The 22,708-nt window shown below is 36.9% G+C and overlaps 3 protein-coding genes across 4 annotated transcripts; 2 read left to right on the top strand and 1 right to left on the bottom strand.

Moving 5' to 3' along the window:
• The first annotated feature begins 13,665 nt into the window (after positions 1-13,665).
• LOC107786116 (xyloglucan endotransglucosylase protein 1) lies at positions 13,666-15,019 on the top strand. Its single transcript, XM_016607550.2, is given in 5 exon segments — positions 13,666-14,019; positions 14,122-14,315; positions 14,418-14,490; positions 14,492-14,590; positions 14,592-15,019. Coding segments are annotated over 5 exon segments (876 nt in total). The 5' UTR covers positions 13,666-13,743; the 3' UTR covers positions 14,826-15,019.
• A 1,779-nt stretch (positions 15,020-16,798) lies between these two features.
• Positions 16,799-19,881, top strand: LOC107786118 (phosphatidylglycerophosphate phosphatase 1, chloroplastic/mitochondrial). Of its 2 annotated transcripts, none has more exons than XM_016607554.2 (5): positions 16,799-17,586; positions 17,708-17,785; positions 17,989-18,062; positions 18,142-18,249; positions 18,601-18,795. In XM_016607554.2, the coding sequence occupies exons 1-5, from the start codon at positions 16,932-16,934 to the stop codon at positions 18,661-18,663; spliced, it is 978 nt and encodes a 325-aa protein (XP_016463040.1). In that variant the 5' UTR covers positions 16,799-16,931; the 3' UTR covers positions 18,664-18,795. The 2 variants fall into 2 exon arrangements, with proteins under 2 accessions (XP_016463040.1, XP_016463038.1); XM_016607552.2 differs by lacking the exon at positions 18,601-18,795 and adding an exon at positions 19,496-19,881 and having other exon boundaries at positions 16,800-17,586.
• A 317-nt stretch (positions 19,882-20,198) lies between these two features.
• LOC107786117 (taxadiene 5-alpha hydroxylase-like) lies at positions 20,199-22,445 on the bottom strand. Its single transcript, XM_016607551.2, has 4 exons — positions 22,319-22,445; positions 20,924-22,245; positions 20,635-20,822; positions 20,199-20,516 (listed from the first exon to the last, which is right to left on the bottom strand). Exons 2-4 carry the CDS (start codon positions 21,897-21,899, stop codon positions 20,223-20,225), a joined length of 1,458 nt encoding a protein of 485 aa, XP_016463037.1. The 5' UTR covers positions 21,900-22,245; positions 22,319-22,445; the 3' UTR covers positions 20,199-20,222.
• Between the last annotated feature and the right edge of the window lie 263 nt (positions 22,446-22,708).

Genomic DNA, 22,708 nt, shown 5'->3' on the forward strand with positions numbered 1-22,708 from the left:
GGTTGATTTGATATGTTTCGACGCGAGTTTTGGAAGTTCAAAGTTCAAAGTTCATTCTAGTTCGAATTGAGGTGCGATTCTTCGTTTAGATACTGTTATGTGTGATTTGAGGCCTTGAGTAGGTTCGTATTATGTTATGGGACTTGTTGGTATATTCGGACGGGGTCCCGAGGGGCTCGGGTGAGTTTCGGACGAGGTTCACATCATTTTGGAAATTTTGGCTAAGGCTGGATTGGCAGAGATTCTAGTATGACCGCATCTACAGAGCTATGGGCGTGTAACGACCCGGCCGGTCGTTTTGAGAGTAATAGCCCTAATTCCCTATTTATTGTTTCTCCCGTATCTTTTTCTGCTTATGTGACTTGTCAAGAGGTTTTATTTTTGGTTTCGGAGTGTTTTGGGACACTTAGTCCCTAAAACGGAAGCTTCTGTCTTAGGATTTTGACCGTAGTCGGAACTATGTGAAGACGACTCCGGAATGGAGTTCCGGAGGTTCCGTTAGCTCCTTTGGGTGATTTTGGACTTAGGAGCGTGTCCGGGCTGTGAATTTTAGGTCTGTAGCTGATTTAGGTTTGAATTGGCGAAAGTCGAATTTTGGAGATTTTGACCGGTAGTGGTCTTTTTGATATCAGGGTCGAATTCCGATTCCGGAAGTTGGAGTAGGTCTGTAATGTTGAATATGACTTGTGTGCAAAATTTGAGGTCAATCGGACGTGGTTTGATAGGTTTCGGCATCGGTTGAGAAAATTTAAAGTTTCAAGTTCTTTAAGCTGGAATTGGAGGGCGATTCGTGATTTTAGCATTGTTTGATGTGATTTGAGGGCTCGACTAAGTTCGTATGGTGTTTTAGGATTGGTTGGTATGTTTGGTCGAGGTCCCGGGGGCCTCGGGTGAGTTTCGGATGCCCTACGGATCGATTTTTGGACTTAGGAGGCTGCTGAAGTTTTCTGGTGTCTCAGTTCTGGTTTCCTTATACGCGATCGCGTGGGGTGATCCGCGATCGCGTAAGCTAGCTGGACGAGAGGATGGAATTGTTCTTCGCATTCGCGGACAGTCACATGTGAACGCGTAGTGAAGTGAGGTGGTGCTTTGCGAACGCAGAGACAAGGTCACGTTCGTGTAGAGTTAAGTGGACCAAAGTTGGGCCACGCGCTTTGCTCATCGCGAATGCGTGAGGACATTCGTGATCGCGTGAGTCTGAGAGCCAGAGCATCGCTTTCGCGTAGAGTTAATTTTTGGGGCAGCAAAGTTGTTCTTCGCGATCACAAGGCTATTTTCGCGATCGCGATTAAGGAATCACTGGGCAGTATTAAACATTTCAAAAATGAGAGTTTGGCCATTTTTATCAAAACGTGAGTTTGGGAGCTCGGATTTGGACGGGATTTTAGGAAGATTTTCAGAGACATCGATTGGGTAATGATTCTACACTCTATTTTGGTTATATTCCACTAATCTATCATTAATTTCCTCTTTAATTTCGGATTTTTGGGGTTGAAATTGGGAAATATAGGAAGAACTTTTTCAACAAAGATTTCGAGTTTTGAAAGGGGATTTGTGGTCGGATTTGAGTAATTTTTATATGGTTGGACTCGTGAGTGAATGAGTGTTTCTATTTAGTAACTTTTACCTGATTCCGAGACGTGGGCCCGGGTCGACTTTTTAGGGCGAATTTCGGAAGTTTTGTTAAAGTATTGATTTCATTAATTAGATGAGTCTATTATGGTTATATTTATGATATGTAATTGCTTTTGGCTAGATTTGGGTCATTCGGAGCCGGATATTCGTGGAAAAGGCATTGTGACCGATTGATTGAGCTTGGTTCGAGGTAAGTAATTTGCCTAACCTTGTGTGGGGGAAACACCCCTTAGGATTTGGTATTGTTTTGATATGTGAGCGCCGTGTACATGAGGTGACGAGTACGTACACGGGCTATTTATTGAAAAACCTCGTTCTTCACTAAGTAATAACATATTTTCTCCTTATTTGAACTACACTAGCATATGCAACTATCCTGTTTAGTTTAGAATAGCATGCCTACGTGTCTTAACTACCTATCTAAACTCTGTGCAACTTGTTTAGTGAAATTCCTGTTTCTTTTCCTTGACTTGAACTTAATCTCAATTGTAGGTTTTCTTGCTGTAACTGTTATTTCTGTTGGTTGAGCTGCATATTTACTTTTGGATTACGGAACGGTATTTCGGGAGATCCCCATGTACTGCATATTTAATTTGGGACTACGAAACAGTATTCCAGGAGATCTCCTTGTACTGCATATTTACTTTGGGACTATGGAACGGTATTCCAGGAGATCCCCATGTTCTGTATATTTACTTTGGAACTATAGAACAGTATTCCGGGAGATCCCCATGCACATTTACGTTTGGGACTACGAGACGGTATCTCAGGAGATCTCCTGTTGTTATCTCTGTGTACTGAGTTGTTATCTTCTATAAATTCTTTCTTTTAAATTTTAGTCTTTATTTTACTGCGATATTTCTTTCTTGCCTTGCTTTATTATTATTTATACCATTAGGTGCCTGACCTGACCTCGTCACTACTCGACCGAGGTTAGGCTTGGCACTTACTGGGTACCGATTGTGGTGTACTCATGCTAGTCTTCTGTACATATTTTTCATGTGCAGATCCAGATGCTCCTTATCAGTCGCACTATCAATGAGCCAGGACAGTTTTGGAGACTTCAAGGTATATCTGTCGTGTCTGCAGACCTCGGAGTCCCCTTCTACTCTTTCCTATGTCCATTATCTTCTGTATTTTTCTTTTGTTAGACTCTGATGTATAGAGACACTAGACTTTCCTTCTGTAGTTTGTGATTCACGATGTTTCGAGTTTTAAAATTTTTGTGTATTTTTGAATAGTTGGTTATTGTACACGCCAAGCGGCATGGTACCCAGTTATGTTGTTATTGCTACAGTTAGTTGTTAAATTTATGTTTTTATTTCATTATCCCGCAAATGTTTGGCTTACTTAGTCGTAGAGACTAGGTGCCGTCACGACATCATACGGAGGGAAAATTGGGTCATGACAGGGCGCATGTGCGGAGACGCAAAAGCGACAGTGTCATCGCAGAAGCGAGGTGTGACCTGGGCAAGAAAGATTGCAGGAGCTGAAATTGGGTCGCATCTGCGGCCCCGCAAAAGCGATGGTCTTGGGCGCAGAAGCGAACTTGAGCGCAAAAGCGCGTTTAGCTTCGCACCTGCGGTTGCGCAGAAACGGATGGAGATCCGCAGGTGCGAGGTGTCAGGTAGCTAATGGAGTCCGCAGAAGCAGAGCTCGTGTCGCAGAAGCGGCTCGTGTGTCCGCAAAAGCAGAAATGGGTTGGAAGAAGCTTTTAAATCGAGAGTTTGGTCATTTTATTAATATTTGGAGTTATAGACCTCGGATTTAGACGATTCTTGAAGCGATTTTCACCACATGGGTTAGGGTAAGTGTTCTACACTCGGTTTTGATTATATTTCGTGATTTTATCTTCATATTTGGTAATTGGATTATGAATTTTAAAGAGAAATTAGGGGGTTTAGCCTAAAGTTTCTTAGAGTGAAATTTTGAGTTTTGAACATTGATTTGGAGTCGGATTTGAGTGAAACTAGTATAGTTGAACTCGTAATTGAATGGGTTATCCGATTTTATGAGTTTTTTCTGAAGCGTGGGACCAGGTTGGACTTTTTGGTTGATTTGGGCTTTTGAGTAAAGATTCGACCTTTATCAATTGAAATTATTTTCTTAGGCTTTATTTGATGTATTTGCGTTGTTTTTGGCTAGTTTCGAACCGTTCGTAGATCGGTACGCACAGGATGGAATTTTTGGAGCGTTGTTTCGCTTGCTCGGTGTTGGATTTGACTTGTTCGAGGTAAGTAACACTTCTAAACTTGGTGTTGAGGGTATGAACCTCTGAATATACATGATATGTGTTTGGTGTGGAGGTGACGCACATGCTAGGTGACGGGCGTGTGGGCGTGCACCGTGTAAATTGTGACTCGCTTATTTTTGTGGTACTGTGTATTTACCTAATCTTATTTGTATTTATGAAATCTCTATGTGCTAGAATAATTGAGTTGTGACCCATGTTAGAAACCATGTCTAGGCTATATGTTTATCCTGTTGGGACTCACTGATCATTTATGCTGTTGAGTTATTTGCTTACATTGCAATTACATACTCAGTCATACGCATTCATTTGCGTATCATATCTCAGTCTCTGTTACCATTTATTGATACATCACATCATCATGTTGGGCTGATTTTTATGACATTGTGAGCCCGAGAGACTGGAGAGATTGATGACCGAGTGAGACCAAGGGCCTGATGGTGAGGATTTATGATGGGATCGGGCTGCACGTCACAGCATGTTGTATTGATTTATGCCATGATTGGCTTGTTATAGCGCTTGGGCTGAAGGAGCCCCTCCGGAGTCTTTACACACCCCCAGTGAGTGCAGGTACCTACTGAGTGCGAGTGCCGAGTGCCGAGCGATTGGGAGGATTGAGTGACTGTGAGGACTGAGTGACTGGAAGGACTGGGTGAATTGATAATCTGAGAGATTGCGTATGATTTTATCACTGAGTTGCATTGCATTCGACATGCACACTTGACATGTAGGCATATAGATGCACTTTTCTCATATTGTACGACATTGCGTCATTTATGACTTCACATACATATTGACATGTAGGCATAAAGATGTACTTTCCTCATGCCATTTGAAAATGAATCATTTACCTGTTGAAAGTTTTGGAAAAAATCACAGTTTTACAAACGTACTCATATTTTAGTGATTTCGGTAAAAGATTTGAGTTTTCACTGACATTCTTGAAAAGCATGCCTATTTTTCTAGAACTGTGAACGAGCTGAGCACTATATATCTGAGTTACTTCTTTTATCACTTTTATTATGTTGTTATGAATTGTTGTTGTCTATTGATGTTGGACTCTGACCTTTGTTCCAGCCCTTCACTACTTTCAATCTAAGGTTAGGTTTGTTACTTATTGAGTACATGGGGTCGGTTGTACTCATACAACACTTCTGCACCTTGCGTGCAGATGTTGGATGTTGATGTTGCTGTGATCGACGTGAGCTGGATTTGAAGACGTACCTGCGTTCCAGTGGTAGTTGCCTCTTATTCATGGTAGCCTTAGATTTATAAAAATCTGTTTATGTACATTTCGAACAGATGATGTATTTATTTATTTCATGTAAGCTTTGTAAATTCCAATCTTATAAGCTCATGATTTGTACTACCAGTCCTTGGGAATTCTTGTATAAAAGCAGTTTTATTATCATTTTTTTCTTAATAAATCTCATTTAAATTGGATAGTTGTTAATTGGCTTACCTAATGGGTTGGGTTAGGTGCCATCACGACTAGGTGAATTTTGGGTCGTGACAATAGTATTATAGCTATTTGATAATATTAGTTATTAGACCAAATTGTACTAGCTATTAGATTCAAACGGTTTACCTTTTTGGTTATGTAGTTGCACTATGAAATTATGGATTAGTAATTGTTTTGCTCAGGATTTAATGTAGTGCATTAAGCTCTTTGGAATGGATCTTATTATTATCGTTATTATTATTATTATTATTATTATTATACTTGAATTTAAATATGTATAACTTGCAATAGAAAATCATGAAAAAATAAACTTTGGTGGCAATAAGATCGATCTTTACTGGAAATAACAAAAGTAGTATATGGATAAAGACCAATTGGCATATAGTTTTGGTGGCCATTACATTTGCTGCTAAAAGGGTTCTTTTTGAATGGTCTTTATCGGCACTTAAATGAAGTTTACCGGTAATAACAAAAGCCATATGATATATGGCTTTGGATATTCTAGGGAGTTTTAGTGGCCATATTAGTTACCGGTAAATTATTGCCGCTAGAGCTCATGGACTTTTAGCGGCAATAAAGGGAATCTGTACCAGCATTTGTTGTAATGGTCGCCAAAACCTTTAGCGACGCTGGATTCGCAGTCCAATGATTAATTGCCGGTAAATATTTTTGCGGTAATTTTTATTGCCACTAAAGAACATATTAATAGCCTCTAAAAGGCATCTTTGTTGTAGTGCCATGACTCAACCCAGTGTAGTAGCTTCTCAAGCATTTGGTCCATACTTCCACTCCCTATTTGGCTGCCCTCTGTGGTCCCAGCCTTGCTAGCAAACTTGACCCCTCTGCTTGGTGCATCGTCTAAGTACGATAGCGTTCCATCACTTTGTAACTTTTCATCCTCTTCAACTATGTCTGCCTAACTTTTCTTGCTACCACCATGGTCCATTTGCATGACACCAACATAGGCTTTGAAATCTCTTACTTTTGGCTTAGATTCCAAACGCATCCCCCTAATGCAGGAGATCCTTCATGTGCCACCCTTGTGTGCCTGAGCAAAGTTCCCGACCATTGTTGAAGATTCCCTAACTCTAGGCATTCACTTGCCCGATATGATCCTTTACAGAAGTAGCACCCTCTCTTAAGCACGTACTCGCTACCGTTTTCCGGCCCCTTGTCGTTTCTCTTGGACCCATGTCTGTTATGGGGTGGCCCCTTGTCATTGCCCTTATATACCTAAGCTGTGCTGTTCCCTTTGTCCTTGTCATGATCTATCCCACCTCTCTCGGCTTTGCCTTCTTTGGACTTGGCAGGCTCTATCTTAAAGTCAACGAGCGACTCGGCTACCGTTATGACCTCGTCCATGTTGGTTACTTGATGTCTTCTTAACTCCTGCTTTGTCCAATTGTGTAATCCATCCATGAAGTAGAAGAAGGAATCTTTCTCAGACAATGACGTAATTGATTCAACAATTGGATTATGGGAGTTATCGGGTTATTAGTTTAGGATTTACTTTTTTAACCATAGGAATCCTTTCGGGAGTGGTATTAGCTAATGAAGCATGGGGGTCGTATTGGAATTGGGACCCAAAAGAAACTTGGGCATTTTTTACTTGGATCGTATTTGCAATTTATTTACATACTCAAAGAAATAGAAATTTGCGGGGTTCAAATTCTGCAATTATAGCGTCTATAGGCTTTATTATAATTTGGATATGCTATTTTGGGGTCAATCTAGTAGGAATAGGGTTACATAGTTATGGTTCTTTTCCATCGACATTTAATTGAATTCAAGACAAGTTATTACAAATACAAGAGCAGGCGGCGCATTGTATGAACCAATGTGCGGACTGTGTGAATCAAGATTTGCAGCATTAAGGTAGTGAACTCACGCATATACTCCCGAATTACGACCGTCCGTCGGAGTTCCCTTAGCTTCCACCTAGCCTCGTATACCACATTCATCGAGTAAATTTGCTCTTCAACTCCTTCTTGAACTACTCGCACGTCTCAATATTGCATAGCCTTTTTCTCATGTTGGCAAAGTTCTGATGCCACCCCAGCACGGCAACCTCGGTCAAGAACATTGAGGCGTTGCATACCTTAACAACTTCGTCATCCTCGACTACCTCAAAGTACTTGTCCATCCTCCAAAGTAAGTCGTCCACCTCGTGGGTGTCCCGTACACCACCATACTCCTTTTGCTTAGGGACCTTTACATTTGTCCCTTTTGCAACTACCACACCCTTGGTAATCCCGACCATGATTCCCTAAAAGCTTCCTTCTAACAATCTCTTGTATTATTTCTAACATTCCTTTAGTCACAACTTTTGCTCTGATACCACGTTGTCATGTCCTTAGTCTTGAACTAAGCACACGTGCGGCACTTGACAACTTCCTCATGATCCTACTTGATACGACTCAAAATCTAACTATCTGTAATGACACTTAACCTCACCCACTAGGTAAGCCAAATAACAACAATCTGATTCAATTAATATTTAACTGACTCTAATACACTCCCTAAGGACTGGTAGTACAAATCATGAGCTTTTAAGATTAGAATTTACAAAGCTGGTGTGAAATAAAAATACATCATCTGTTTGAAATATATATATGAACATATTAATAATTCTGGAGCTACCACGAACAAGAGGCATCTATGACCGGAACAAGAGGCAGCTATTCCCGTCATACACAGCAACATCAGCATCAGAAATCTGCACGCAAGGTGCATAAGTGTAGTATGAGTACAACCGACCCCATGTACTCAATAAGTAACAAACCTAACATTTGGTTGAAAGTAGAAATGAATTAGGACAAGGGTCAGATTCTAACTCCAAGAACTAATAACATCTCATAACAATAAAATATAAAGCGACATAAGTAATAATAACTCAATAATAAAATGCTTAGCTCGTATAAAATTCCGGAAAATAAACATTTTCTTTTCAATATAACAGTGAAACTCGAATCTTTTGCCGAAAATCACCGAAAATATGAGTAAGTCTGAGATCTGTGATTTTTCTCAAAAACTTCAACAACAGATAAGAAATCTCATTATCAGATGGCATGAGAAAAAAATACTTCTCTATGCCTACATATCAAGTATGCATGTCTAATGCAATACAGCACAGTGATGAACTCATGTACTCACAGTGATGGCAACTCCATGCCCAGGGAACTCCATCCCAAATATAATGTATAGGGCAACTCCATACCCAGGGAACTCCATCCCAAAAGTGAATATATATGGCAACTCCATGCCCAGGGAACTCCATCCCAAATATAATATCCACTGCGCTCACTGTGTGGGGTGCATACTCCGAAGGAGCTCCTTTAGCCCAAGCGCTATAATAAGCCAGGTCCATGCATAAATCAATAAAATATGCTACGATGTGCAGCCCGATCCCATGATAATAAAATATATAAAGCCAATATGGCATGCTGTGGCATGCCGCCCGATCCCATAAATATCCTCACAATCAGGCCCTCGGCCTCACTCAATTATCAGTCTCTCGGGCTAAAAATATCGTGAAAATCAGCCCAAAAATGATGATATGATGTATCAATAAATAGCAACAGAGACTGAGATGTGATATAAAATGAATGAACATGACTGAGTATGAAATTAAAATTTAAACAAATAATTCAACAGCAACATGACCTTTGTGGGTCTTAATAATACTGCATATAGCCTCAACATGATTTTTAACATGATTCTCAACTCAATTTCTTTAACATACGAAAGTACATGGACAATGCCAAGATTATTTGACTACACAATTCTACAGAATCAATTACGTTACAGTTTCTACGGTGCACGCCCACACGCCTGTCACCTAGCATATGCGTCACCCCCAAACAAATCATATAACATGTATTTTCGGGGTTTATATCCTCAGCTCCAAGTTTAGAAATGTTGCTTACCTCAAACCGTACATTTTTTTATTTCAATAAGCCTTTTTCTCGCGATTTTGCCTCCAAACGTCTCGAATCTAGTCACAAATAATTCAATATACTCAATAAAAATTATAGGAATAAATTCCATACAAAATGCTAAGTTTCCAAATAAAATCCGAAAAAGTCAACTCAAAAGTCAATAGTGGGGTTAACATATCGGTACCTGACGAAAGTTACAAAATTCGAACGCCCATTCAACCACGAGTCCAACCATACCAAATTTACCAAATTCCGACATCAACTCGACCTCCAAATCCCCAAATCTTATTTTCAAATCCCTATGCCCAAATTCTCGAATTACACCTCAAAATCACGTAATCTAGTCGGAATATTCAACGATAATTCAATAATATGAAGTAAAAATGATCACAAGTGACTTACCTCAAGAAGTCCCGTGAATTCTCGCTTAGAAATCGCCCAAACCGAGTTCTTTCGTCCAAAAATATTGAAATGAGGTTATAAAACAAATGCTCAATAAAAACACTAATCTGGTCGCCAAAAGCCCAATTTCCATCTCAAAAAGTGCCAAATCTGGTCGCTAAAGGTGCGCACCAGAACCTGTTGCACCAGTAATTTATTTTTCACTAAAAAGGCTCTAACTTCATCATACGAAATCGGAATTCGATGATTCTTGTTTCTATGAGTCACAAATAATAATACGAACCTAGTCGTTCAAGCAAAACTCAATTCAAAGCTCATTTTCTCAATACGATACCAATTTTGCTCGTTAAATAATTAACTCATGCTTTGCTGTAAAAACTCAATCGCGATTTGATGAAATTAGACCAAACATTCCAGATTATTCCTATAATTCATTATCAAACTCCTGAAAGCCTCGAAATCGAATTTTGATCTCTAGAACTAAAAATGGACCTTTGGATCATTACATGCTTATGCTAAAACAAATGTCAAAACATCAAGCACGTTAAAAAAACTCATCCAAAACTCATCCGAGCCTCATGGGACCCCAACCAAGTATACTAACAAGTCTCAAACCATGATACGAACTTACTCGAAGCCTCAAATTTCCTTTAACAACAATAGAATCGCGAATCGCGCATCGATTCAAGCCTAAGAAACTTATGAACTTCCGAATTTCAAAACTAATGTCGATTCATACCAAACCAACTCCGATTGACTTCAAATTTTGCACACAAGTTATAAATGACAGTACATACCTATTCCAACTTTTGAAATTGAGATTCGAACCCGACATCAATAAAGTCAACTTCCGGTCAAGCTTTCAAGCCTTCCATTTCCTATTTTTGCCATTTCAAACCAAATTTAACTACGGGTTTCAAAATAAATATTCGAACATACTTCTAAATACGAAATCCCCATACGGGGCTATTGGAACCATCAAAATTCTATTATGGGGTCCTTTATACATAAGTCAACATCCGGTCAACCTTTTCAACTTAAACTTCCAACCTTGAGATTCATTCTTCCGAACACATTCTAAAATACCTGAAATCCACAATCGACGATTCACACAAGCTATAATACATCATATGAAACTGTTCAAGACTTCAAATAGTAGAAAGGAGAGTAAATGCCCAACACGACCGGTCGGGTCGTTACACTACTATGCCAAGTCAGCCTAAAATATTACACTCAAGATCGCTAAGGGAATGTTAGATAAGAAAGACAAGAGAAATTTGCCAAATGAAGCCTTTTATTGTAGAGGAGTTGATTGTTTTTCTTGACGAGTTACAAATCAATAGCCCCTTTTATATACTAGTCTCCTATAATTATTACACATGGCCCTTATTATTTATAAGTAAGTCTCTTCTTTAGAATTTTTTACATATCTAGAATCTTCTAAGGACTTTTCTAGCAATTCCGTAGGGTTCTAAGATCTTCCATGAGAAATCTCCATATTTCTTTAGAACCTTCCCACATGTGCTAGTCTATTTCATATGTAAGCTTTCCATATGACAAAAATATATACCAAGTAGCACATACGTGACATGATGATATAGCGGCCATGACAAAAGTCACTGAACTATTATAGTCTATTTGGAGGGATTAGGAACATTGCAGCAAAAGAAAAGAAAAAAAGGGAAAGAAAATAAAGTTTCTGTTTGGGCTATGTAACGACGTTTACTAAAGCGTGGTCTCTTTGAAACTGGATACAGCCGAGCGACACGACAACTAGGAATTTTAAATACAGATGATACCAGGTGGCCATTTTATGGGATTGCTATTTAGGAATTAGTCAGTGTGTTCTAAATTTCAGTTTTTCATTTCAAATTTTCAGGATAAAAATATTCTGAATTATCCTGAAATTAAGATTTTTAGTTTAAAATTTCATAACAAAATAAGTGACTAATCTCTAAATAGCATCACTGAGAATGACTATCTGTGCTTGCCCCGAATTTTAACCCTTATTAGAGCATATGATTATTGAATGGCACTTCGAATCTATGAGGGCAAAATACCAAATCACGTTGATTCCTAATGTTGATAAATTGGATTTTTAGTGATAAAGATTTTAGTAAAAATTGCACGGGGCGCCCTATTTGGTCGCCCCCATTTAACCTATATCCATATTTTTAAAATTATTTAACATATATCCTAATTTTAACAACTTCAAACGCCTTATTTTCTTCCTCCTGACCTATGCGCTCCTTTCTTCCTGCTCTTCTTGTCTATCAAATTAATTTTTCAACCACTACTTTAATATATTCACTAATAAAATTTGAAGTCAAATTAACAACTTAACTTATATTTGATCAAATACTGTCATAAAATAACAAAACATAGTATTGTTATCGTTCTCTATTTGAATTCAGAAACCCTGTCAACAGAAAGTAAAACGTGGGCTTTTGCAAATTTTACAATCTTTTATTTTGCAAGCTCGAGATACAAATCCAAATGCATCGAGAGCGCAACAGATATTCTCTAGTTCATCTTGTTATGTGTTTATCTCATACTGAATATACAGAAGTTCCAAATCCAATATGAAGAACATGAAGAATTCCCCATGAGGTAAACCCCGATGTGATGCCAAACCAGTTCTTAGTTACAATGAAAAGTTAATTTGTCCTGAAGTTTGCACTACAAAATAAAAAACTTCAGACTAATTTGTCTGAAGTTTGCACTATGAAGTGAGGGGAAGCTGAAGTTTGCCCTTGCACTATGAACTGAAGTTCCTGAAGTTTGCACTACAAATTGAAGAATTTCAGACTAATTTGTCTGAAATTTGCACTATGAAGTGAGGAAAAATTGAAGTTTGCCCTTGCACTATGAACTAAAGTTCCTGAAGTTTGCACTATAAATTGAAGAACTTCAGACTAATTTATCTGAAATATGCACTATGAAGTGAGGGGAAAATGAAGTTTTTCCTTGCACTATGAACTGAAGTTTGCGTGATTGCCTTTGCAAGTCAGGCCAAACTTCAGGCAAAAATATCTGAAGGTTTGCTTTGATAAGGCTACACTTCAGGCAAAAAATTCTGAAGTTCAAACTTCAGACATAAATTTTTGCTACTTCAGGCTCGTATGCTTGAAGTTACCTGAAAAGTGGGTACACTTGTAATTTTTTTCACAAAGCGGATATAGGTTAAAATGTGACCCAAAAACTGGGTATAGATGCAAATCCCCCAAGATTTTATATCTAAACATCCATAAGACTTGATTCTTTTTCAAATATCTATATTTATAAAATAAAGTTCCTTTAACAATTGCATGTGTGAGAAAAAGTTTTTCAAAACTAAAATTAAAAAATTCACCTAAGAACAACAATGTCTCAAGACAAATTAAATGGATTAACCTATTAATCAGTTAAAAAAGACTTAATAGAAGAAATCAATTATTAAAAAAATATATGGTAATTTTACATCTTAAAAGTTAGGAAAATACACTTCAAAAAAAAAAAATACAAATTCTCTTTTCTTTAAAATCTCCAAGCCTCTTTCTTATCAACGTTTGACTTTACTCCTCAATGTTATTGAATCGTCTCAATACACCCTTAACGAGAGGAATACACAATGAAGTCACAAGTAGCTTGATGACAAAATAAGGGCAATCACACGGCTCAATACTTAGTATAGTTGTGGACATCCATTCTGTTTAATAGCTGTAACCCAAGGTTCATGATTATTAAACCATGGAAAAAGTTTCCAAAGGAATCCAGGTTTTCTCACATTCAAATCATCTTACTTACATATCAAACGCGTAAACGTCAAGTGGGCCCCTGCTATATTACAACTCCACTAATGTTTCCAAATAAACAAAAGATTTAAATTCCAGCTGTTTTGCCAACTTTGGATCCTTCCTCCTCAATTCATGAGCATGGTCAATCATATAATTTGCTTAGTATAAATACGGATGCGTTGTTGAACAATTTCATATCATCAATCACCACACATTTGATTTCAGACATACCCCTTCTTCTTCCAACTTGAAAAAAACGTTGAGAAATCATTTTGAAAAATGTCGCCTCGTTTCTCTTTCAAAATGTTAATCCTTCCTATAGTCATGGCAAGTCTATGGGCAGTCGCCTCAGCTGGTAATTTTTATAATCTTGCAGATATCACTTGGGGCGAAGGACGTGGTAAAATAACAGGAGGAGGCAGAGGCCTTTCTCTGTCCCTTGATAAATTTTCTGGTTCGGGTTTTCAATCGAAGAATGAGTATCTCTTTGGAAGATTTGACATGCAACTCAAACTTGTCCCTGGAAATTCTGCTGGCACTGTCACCACCTTCTTCGTAAGTCATTCAACTTTTCCCTTACAAAATTGTATTAGTTCTATTTCATGTCCAAGTTCTGATGATTTAATATTTTTTCTTGTTCTTTGTTTCTTTCATCAGTTATCTTCACAAGGAGCTGGACATGATGAGATTGATTTCGAGTTCTTAGGCAATGTTTCTGGCCAACCTTACACAGTTCATACCAATGTTTACTCGCAAGGCAAAGGCAACAAAGAACAACAATTCCATTTGTGGTTCGACCCAACTGCTGCATTTCACACTTACTCCATTATCTGGAATGCTCAGAAGATCATGTAAGTTCCTTATATTAATCGCACTGTAAGAATTAATGATGTTTGCTTGCAATTTCTTCTTATTTTGGTACTGATGATTTCCATATGAATTCCCATCTTCAGTTTCTTGGTAGATAATAGTCCAATCAGAGTATACAACAACCACGAAAGCGCTGGCATTCCATTCCCAAAAGAGCCAACCAATGAAAGTGTACTGCAGCTTATGGAATGCAGATGAGTGGGCTACACAAGGAGGTAGAGTCAAGACTGATTGGACACATGCTCCTTTCACAGCTTACTTACAGAAATTTCAATATTGATGGCTGCGCAGTCACATCCGGCGCCTCTTCGTGTAAGTCCACTGATTCAGCAAACAATGCTAGGCCATGGCAAAATCAAGAACTTGATGCTAAGGGCAGGAATAGGCTACGATGGGTGCAGAGCAGACACATGGTTTACAACTATTGTGCTGATTCTAAGAGGTTTCCTCAAGGCTTTTCTCATGAGTGCAAGCGTTCGAGGTTCCTCTAATTAAGTTGCTGGAGCAAGGAAATTGTGGCACTGCCTCTGCTATTTATTAAGATTGATTCTTCTCATATTTGTGAATAATGAATATATGTACTGAATTCTTTATTTATATGAGCAAAATTCTTTATTTTTTATCTATCTACTGCTGTATTGTTTTGGAGCATACACATGGACCGGAATAAAATCTTTTTTGTTTCTTTTTCTCTCTTTTACCGAAAAGGCCTTCTGACTCCAAATTAACAAAGTGAGATAGCTTGTTCTCTCATTATCTTGGGTTAACTAACAAATTAACAAGAAAGCTGTCTTGCGAGGATATTAATATTTAAGTTCGTTGTTAGTAATTGTGTCAGATTAAACAAAAAAAATGGAGAGATAAGTGTATTGATAAAACAAAGTTTTCATAAGAACACTGAGCCTAGGCCCAACATACCCACCTCAGATGGGCTAGCTCGATCACCCTTTGGGCCATACACCACCTTTATATTTGGGCTACTTTCATTAATAGCAGACTATTAAAAACATAATACAAAAGATTAGCATTAATTAATGATTAACAAATATGGCAGTAAAATATTTTATAGATTTCATTCAATTCAAATCAGCAAGAATCAAGCTGCTTAATGAAACAGATTCTTGATTCTTATAAAATAAAATACATATATTTCATGAAAAAAATATAACGTATGTTTGTGGTATATATACATTATAAATCATGTATTTTTTTAGGAAAGTTCATGTGTATATGCATATGTTATTTATATACGTCTTTATATTTAAATATATATCATCGATCCATTCCATAACAATTTTTTTCCTTTTTATACATGGACCTTTTTATTCAACTAATCCTAGCAAAATTATATATCTGTATATTCTAATGAAATAAAATACATATATTTGGTGAAAAAAATATAATGTATGTTTTTGATATATTATAAATCATGTATTTTTTAGGAAAAATCATGTATATATGCATATGTTATTTATACACTTAATTATATTTAAATAAATATTATTAATATACCATTTATATTTTGCACTAATATAACATGCATATTTCTATAAATTATCCGTTTATAAACAGTATATATGACATATATTTTCCTTCTATATACATATTAGTGGCATGTTAATATTTTAGATTAAATTTTATGTAAGGTATTTGCTAGCAATATACTTTGAATAATATCTATATAATAATGTATTATGATGTATATATATAAGTTATATATGTGGTATAAATACATATAAAAAATATATATGACATATTGATGGAATATTTACATTGTAAATTATCACAATATAATATACTTGAAATATATTAAAGGAATATTTTGAGTTAAAATAAAATTGTACAGAAAAAAAGTTTAAAACTCAAAAAAAAAAAAAAATCCTCATTGTGCAGAGGGAATTATTTTTGAGATATTTTTCTTTCAGAATCTTTGATATATTTGGGTAAGTGTTATTTATGGAAGAGAAAAAAGAAATTATGGAAGAGCGAGGAAAAAAGAAAATGTAGTAAAAAGTGTATTAATGTAGAGGGATCTCTTAGTTAATGGAGTTATCAACGTGAAAGTGCTAGAAAAGTAAAAAACAATCCATTTTTTAAATAAACAAAGCCTACTATCATTTATGAGAATAGTTTTTAAAAAGGGAGCAAGCATATAAAAATCTCTTTACATTTGTTGGCTGGCCTTCTGCAAATGGTGAGGCAAGTGCACATACAGCCATTCTCAAAGATACTATTTACAGATTAGCCAATACTTATTTTGTATTTAAACTAAAAATTGTAACTTCAGGACAATTACGGATATTTTTTTCCTGAAAAATTAAACTAAAAAATTCAAAGTCAAGATATACTAGCTAATTCTTAAATAACAGCTTTTTAAAGTGGCTAACTGTGTCATTTCTTCAAATGGCCAACACATGGTAGGTCCTCCGTGAACATCAGTAATTTTGTCCCGTTTCTGCTATCCGTAAAGAGATGTTTTCCAGCAGTAACACGAAAGGTTCGTGTTGGTTGAAACTTGAAACTACTACACTTGTTTTCATCGATGTATACAATTATTCTATATAAACCCATAGAGATACCAGATTTAAGGTCTGATTATGCTGTCTACCTCAATTACTCCTTTGCATACTTGCTTCTACCCAATTCCTAAGCATTTTTACTCCCCCAGTCGTTCCCTTAATCTCCACAAGAAAACTCTTCCTCGTTCCTCACTTTGCTCCACCCATTTCACAAACAAGTGTTGTTTCACTCTCAGTTCTACACATAGTTGCAGTCAGGAACAAGATAAACACAAAAGGGACAACAACAACAACAGTACAGACCTAGATCGACAGAACGGTATAAATTGGGAAGAATTTTATACTTCTATTCAAGAAGAGAGAACCCAGTACAGAGAGAACAAGGAGGACCCGAAATTTGAGCTTCCCAACCCTTCAGGCATTTACACAAACATGTGGTGGACAGACTTGAAAGCTGCAGTAGGCCAGAGGATTAACGTGGAGGGCATTGTGTCTTCTTTAGGGGTTTTCTCTAAGGACAAGCATTTGGCGATCCCACATGTTATTGTGCCGGATATTAGGTATATCGATTGGACTGAGCTAAAGAAACGAGGGTTTCAAGGTGTGGTCTTTGACAAGGATAATACAATTACAGTTCCTTACTCCTTGAGCTTGTGGTCTCCTCTTGCCTCTTCTATAGATCAGTGCAAATCTCTCTTTGGTAACAATATTGCAGTTTATAGCAACTCTGCAGGTAATTAGATTTCTTTTAGATCAGTGCAAATGTCTAAGTTGGGCCCGTGTCAATTGGGCTAGTCTGACTCCTAACAATTCGTCTCAGTAGTGCTCAGTAATTATGATTTGTGAATTTGTAGGACTAGATGAATATGACCCTGATGGTAGAAAAGCCAGAATTCTTGAACGTGCAATTGGAATTAAAGTCATTATGCACAGTAAGTTGTATTTCCTATTTGGGATTCCATTTGCCCTAATCTATCATGTATTGTATATTCCATTTCTATAGTAATGCAACTCTGAAGTAACATGAATTAACGAATGATAAGTCAAAAAATTGAGAAATTTCTGTGAATATCACTTGCCTATCTTTGAGTTAATGATATTTGTATTTGCTACTTTCATTATGTGTATACTTTAGGGGTGAAGAAGCCGGCTGGAACAGCTGAAGAAATTGAAAAACAATTTGGTTGTGAATCGTCGAGGCTTATTATGGTAAACTTGGTTCTTTCAGTTTTTTGTAAGCTTTTCTCTGTCCTTTCTCAGTTGACAGTTTATGTTGTGTCCTTTGCAGGTGGGTGATAGGCCGTTTACAGACATAGTTTATGGTAATAGAAATGGTTTTCTTACTATTTTGACAGAGCCATTAAGTCGTGCAGAGGAACCATTAATTGTACAGCAGGTTAGATTTCCTGAAGAATGATTTGTTTGATGACCTTGATTATAATTTTGGTTCATAACTTCATACTAATTGAATAAGACTTGCCTAGGCTATGGTAATCATTTTTTTAATAATGATGGAACCCAGGTCAGCTTGCATGCACCTCATCTAATCCTATGTTGAACTAAATTTCCAATAGTGTGAATCTCTTGAGCTATCAATTTATCTTTTTTCTCCAGCCTGAATGTTTGCGAGATCTTTTTACCTTTTAAATGCATATGTCCAATATTTGTAGTCAAATTCCCTTGTTATTGTTGTGAAACTGATTGTAGAGAGGTTTATGTATAAGCTAAGCACTAATCTGGTGATCAGGCTTCCTGGCATGGGCTCCTCTTACCCAGTCGGTCATCAGACTTTCTGGCTTCTCAGAGCTGAATTGCTTTCACCAGCGGTTGTTTTGTTAGACATAGATCAGACTTTCTGGCTTCTCTCAGCTGAATTGCTTATCAGCAGCGGTTGTTTTGTTAGACATAGTCCATGGAGTTGATCTTTGGTGGTGACTGTAGGGTCGACATCCTATTCTCCCCTACTTGAAAAAGTCACCTATATTTTTGTTACTTTTGTCACAATGAACTTGTCACATTCTCAAGTAAAGACAACCTCTCTGATGCTTAAAGCAGTTTTAGCATCTTGTCAAATAGCTTATTGGATATACATCCGCCAATTGAAGTAGGTACATTGGATGCCTCATCCACTGCATTGTGACAGCTGCTCATGAGAATTATGGCCATCACCTGCATTATTTCTGTCATTGTCACTTCCAAAAGTTACTGGCGTGGCTGCTGCCTTAATCCCTATGCACCAATTCGTTATGTGGTTTCCTAAGAACATACTCTACTCAAAAGATCTTTTTTTATGGGTTACTATACTCAAAATTATAATGCACAATTATGTGATCACTTGTTCACTTTCAAGTTTTCTCTCATCAACTTGATCAAGTATGAATGCTGAAAGGAATGAATGAAATGGCATCTTGGAACCTTCTTTTGCTACGATGTGTTTTATTAGGTGATGCTTTGTTCCTAGGTTGCTGACTGAAATACTGTATCTAAGAAGTAAATATCCATGAAGTTTGGGATAAGAAATGTTTGGATATCACAATAACTTAGCTTGATTTGGATGAAGTGCTTCCCCTCCTTTTGTTTTATGTTGCAATTTGACCTAGTTTGCTTGGACACTTTTGATTCTAAGAGCAAAATGTCTGCAGGTCAGGGTACTTGAGGTGGCTCTTGTGAACCGATGGAGTAGCCAGGGGATGAAGCCAGTCAATCATACGCTTCTTCCTGATTGCCAGCAGTGTGTAAAAGATGAACCACTTTAGGGAATTTCTTTAGATAAAGCGAGAAAAAATCTATTTTCCCTCTTCCCATAAAGAGAAAAAAAAAAACACCCAACCCGACCATGAACAGACTTTTATTTTTGTTACCACTAATAAGTATACTGGGTTATTTCCATGGGTTTGCCTCGCGTCTGGAATCTGATAAGAAGGCTATATCAATCATTTCAACATTTCTTTGATTGAATCATGTACCAACTGAATCTTATGAACAATTCTCTCTTTTGAATCGATGCTGCTTGTGGTTGAATCTAAAAGTTTATTTGGCGATAATGGTAGAAGCATTTGTCAACGAGTTCATTCTCCTAAGAGTATATTATTTTGGTTGATTTCAACGTCACTTAGCTCCAAATATTTCAAGCCACATGGAATTGTATACTATGACTGGACTAACGCTTATGGCATGCCCTTAGTTAATATTTGAATGTCCTCAGGTGTCTCAACATTGTTCAGACTGATGACAATTATAAACAGATAAAACAATCGTTTAAATAGTTTTCTTTGACTGATGGTTAATTTGAGCCATGATATGGAATCATTTTTTCACTTTGGTAATGTGCATAACGAAACAAGTGCCCTGCAACAAGGTTATGTTTCATTAAAACTTGGGAGAAATTTTAATGGGCATTCCTTTGGAAGGGAAGGGAAGGGGATCCATGACAATTGGTTCGTCAGGATTTATTAAGGACCAATCATATCGTGTCACAACGTAATGAACAAATATAAGAATGTTTAGTTTTGCCAATTGGTACCCTGCACACAGCCTTGGCCCTCCTCCAAATGGTACAAATGCATATGGTTGAACAGGCTCCTCAAATCTACTTGGGTCAAAATTTTGGGGCTCTTTAAAATAGTCTGGACTATAATGTGTACCATATGTTGTCCACAATACCTGCACATAGCAACAAAATTTAGCATATGATATTATAATGGGCATGTAAAAGGATTTGACTGTAATAATCTTGCACTTTTCAGCTATCTAAAGACACAAAGAGTAGGATAGTTCTTACCTTCCAACCTTTTGGAATAGTGAATCCTTCAAATTCAATGTCAGCAATTGCTTTTCTGAAAGAACCAAAGATAGGAGGAAACAGCCTCATGCTTTCCCGCGCAACTTGCCAGGTATATTTCATCCTTTTTGTATCTTCCAACGATAATATCTCATCCGATCCTTTGTTACTCATTATATTAGCATGTTCTGTGTCCAATTTTCACATTAATCAGTGTAATAGACAGAGCTAAACTGAAAAAAGTTGATATGCAGACAATGCAGTGGTTAGCTTCTATATATAAACGTACCTTGAAGGAGAAGAGAATAGCAGGTGGGATGATGAGCCAACATCCTAAATGTCATAGCAATGGCAAAAGAAGTTGTATCATGTGCAGCAAACACTAGCAAAACAACATTATCAACGACCTCTTCTTCACTTACCTCACCGCGAATCAACGCTTTCACTAACCGAGAAAGTAATGCCTCGTCTAACTTCCCTTCTTTCTCCTCTCCTAATTCTATCTCTCTTCTCTTCTCCCTTATAACCTCAACAAGAATTTTCTCTATTTTCAATCTTGCATTTTTTGCCCTTGAAAACTTAGATCCTGGAAACTTAAATGGGGGTGAAAAAGCACCTTCCAAGACTCTCTCAAACGTTTCAAGTAATCCTGGTTTGACTACTATCCCCAAAAAACACTCGAACACAATTTTGAACGTCAAAGATTTGGTCAGATGATACAGTTTTATGATCTGGTCTTGGCCATTGCAATTTTTGTCTAAGTGAGATTGAATTGTGTTACAAATTTTAGGAACCATAGCATCTAGGCTAAAAGAGGCAAGACTTGAAGATATAATCCCACGAAGGCATCGATGCGCGTCTCCTTGTTTCTCCATAATGCAATTCTTGCCCATTAGCTCAACTGAAGAAGTAGGCCATGAACTTATTACCAATTTGAATTCATTAGACAAAAAGAACATATTAGCTTCTGCTCCACATACAACTACTGTTGGTGATCCCATTAGTCTTGTTTTGAATGTCTTTCCATATTTTTCGATCCGGGGCTGAACGAATTCTTCAAATAATTTGTTCTTTTTTTGGGCTTTGTAAAATTCTATGGTTTCACCAATCCATGGAAGTCCCATTTCTCCAGGTGGAAGTTTCTTTTTGGTAATGTGTTTGTAGCCTTTGTAATGTTTCAATAGAATGGAAAAGACAATTATGAAAAAGATTGATAAGGAGAAAGAAAGAGGAAAGTTGATTAGGCTTAACAAAGAAAGAGCCATTGGAAAAGAGATGAGAGAACTTAACAAAGGAATATTTGGAGTGTTAATTAGCTAAGAAACTATGCCAAATTTATACTCCTTTGCATGGGGAAGATGACTTAATTAAGAACAACAGAAAATCATTAACAAAGTCAAAGGTATTTGGTCACTCACAGAAAGTCAACCAATTATAGACCTAGCTAATTACTCCATTCACTACATTGCTTCCTGAATCCTTATGTGAAATATATAACCATTCACTTTTTCCTAATTTATTTCAGAAGAAAATCAGAAAGTCGGTTCTACTAAAGAACTGATCATAAGCAATGCATGTGAGCTTAGCCGTCCAAAAACCAAGTTCTTCACCCTACAAAATGAAAACTTATGAATCATCATCATAATATATCTGATTATGAAAAAAGAAAAAAGAAAAAACTTACCGGCCACCACGATTCTTGCAATATTGGTCAATTAGTATTGAAATATTTAATAGCCATAGTATCCCTAGATATCTGCTATGACTAATATATAAATAGGGTTAAATAGCTTCTAATGGACGTGAAATTTGCAGAGCATCTTCTCCACCTTCGTTATGTTGAAAAATACTAAAAAAAATAATCAAGTAGGAATGATTCTGGTAGCTGTAAATAGGAATTATGTCAGAACACCTTATATCTATGGACAGGTACATGATCCTCTAAACTTGTTAATTAAAATAATCCGAAGTGAATCTAAGATTTAAACTTGATGGGTTCAATCTTAAGGTTCTTAATAAGTAATTCGTTGTATTTTTCAAACTATGGGTTCATAATGTAACATTTATTGAAATT

This window comes from Nicotiana tabacum, chromosome 2, assembly GCF_000715075.1.
Source record: "Nicotiana tabacum cultivar K326 chromosome 2, ASM71507v2, whole genome shotgun sequence".
Classification (NCBI taxonomy): Eukaryota; Viridiplantae; Streptophyta; class Magnoliopsida; order Solanales; family Solanaceae; genus Nicotiana; species Nicotiana tabacum.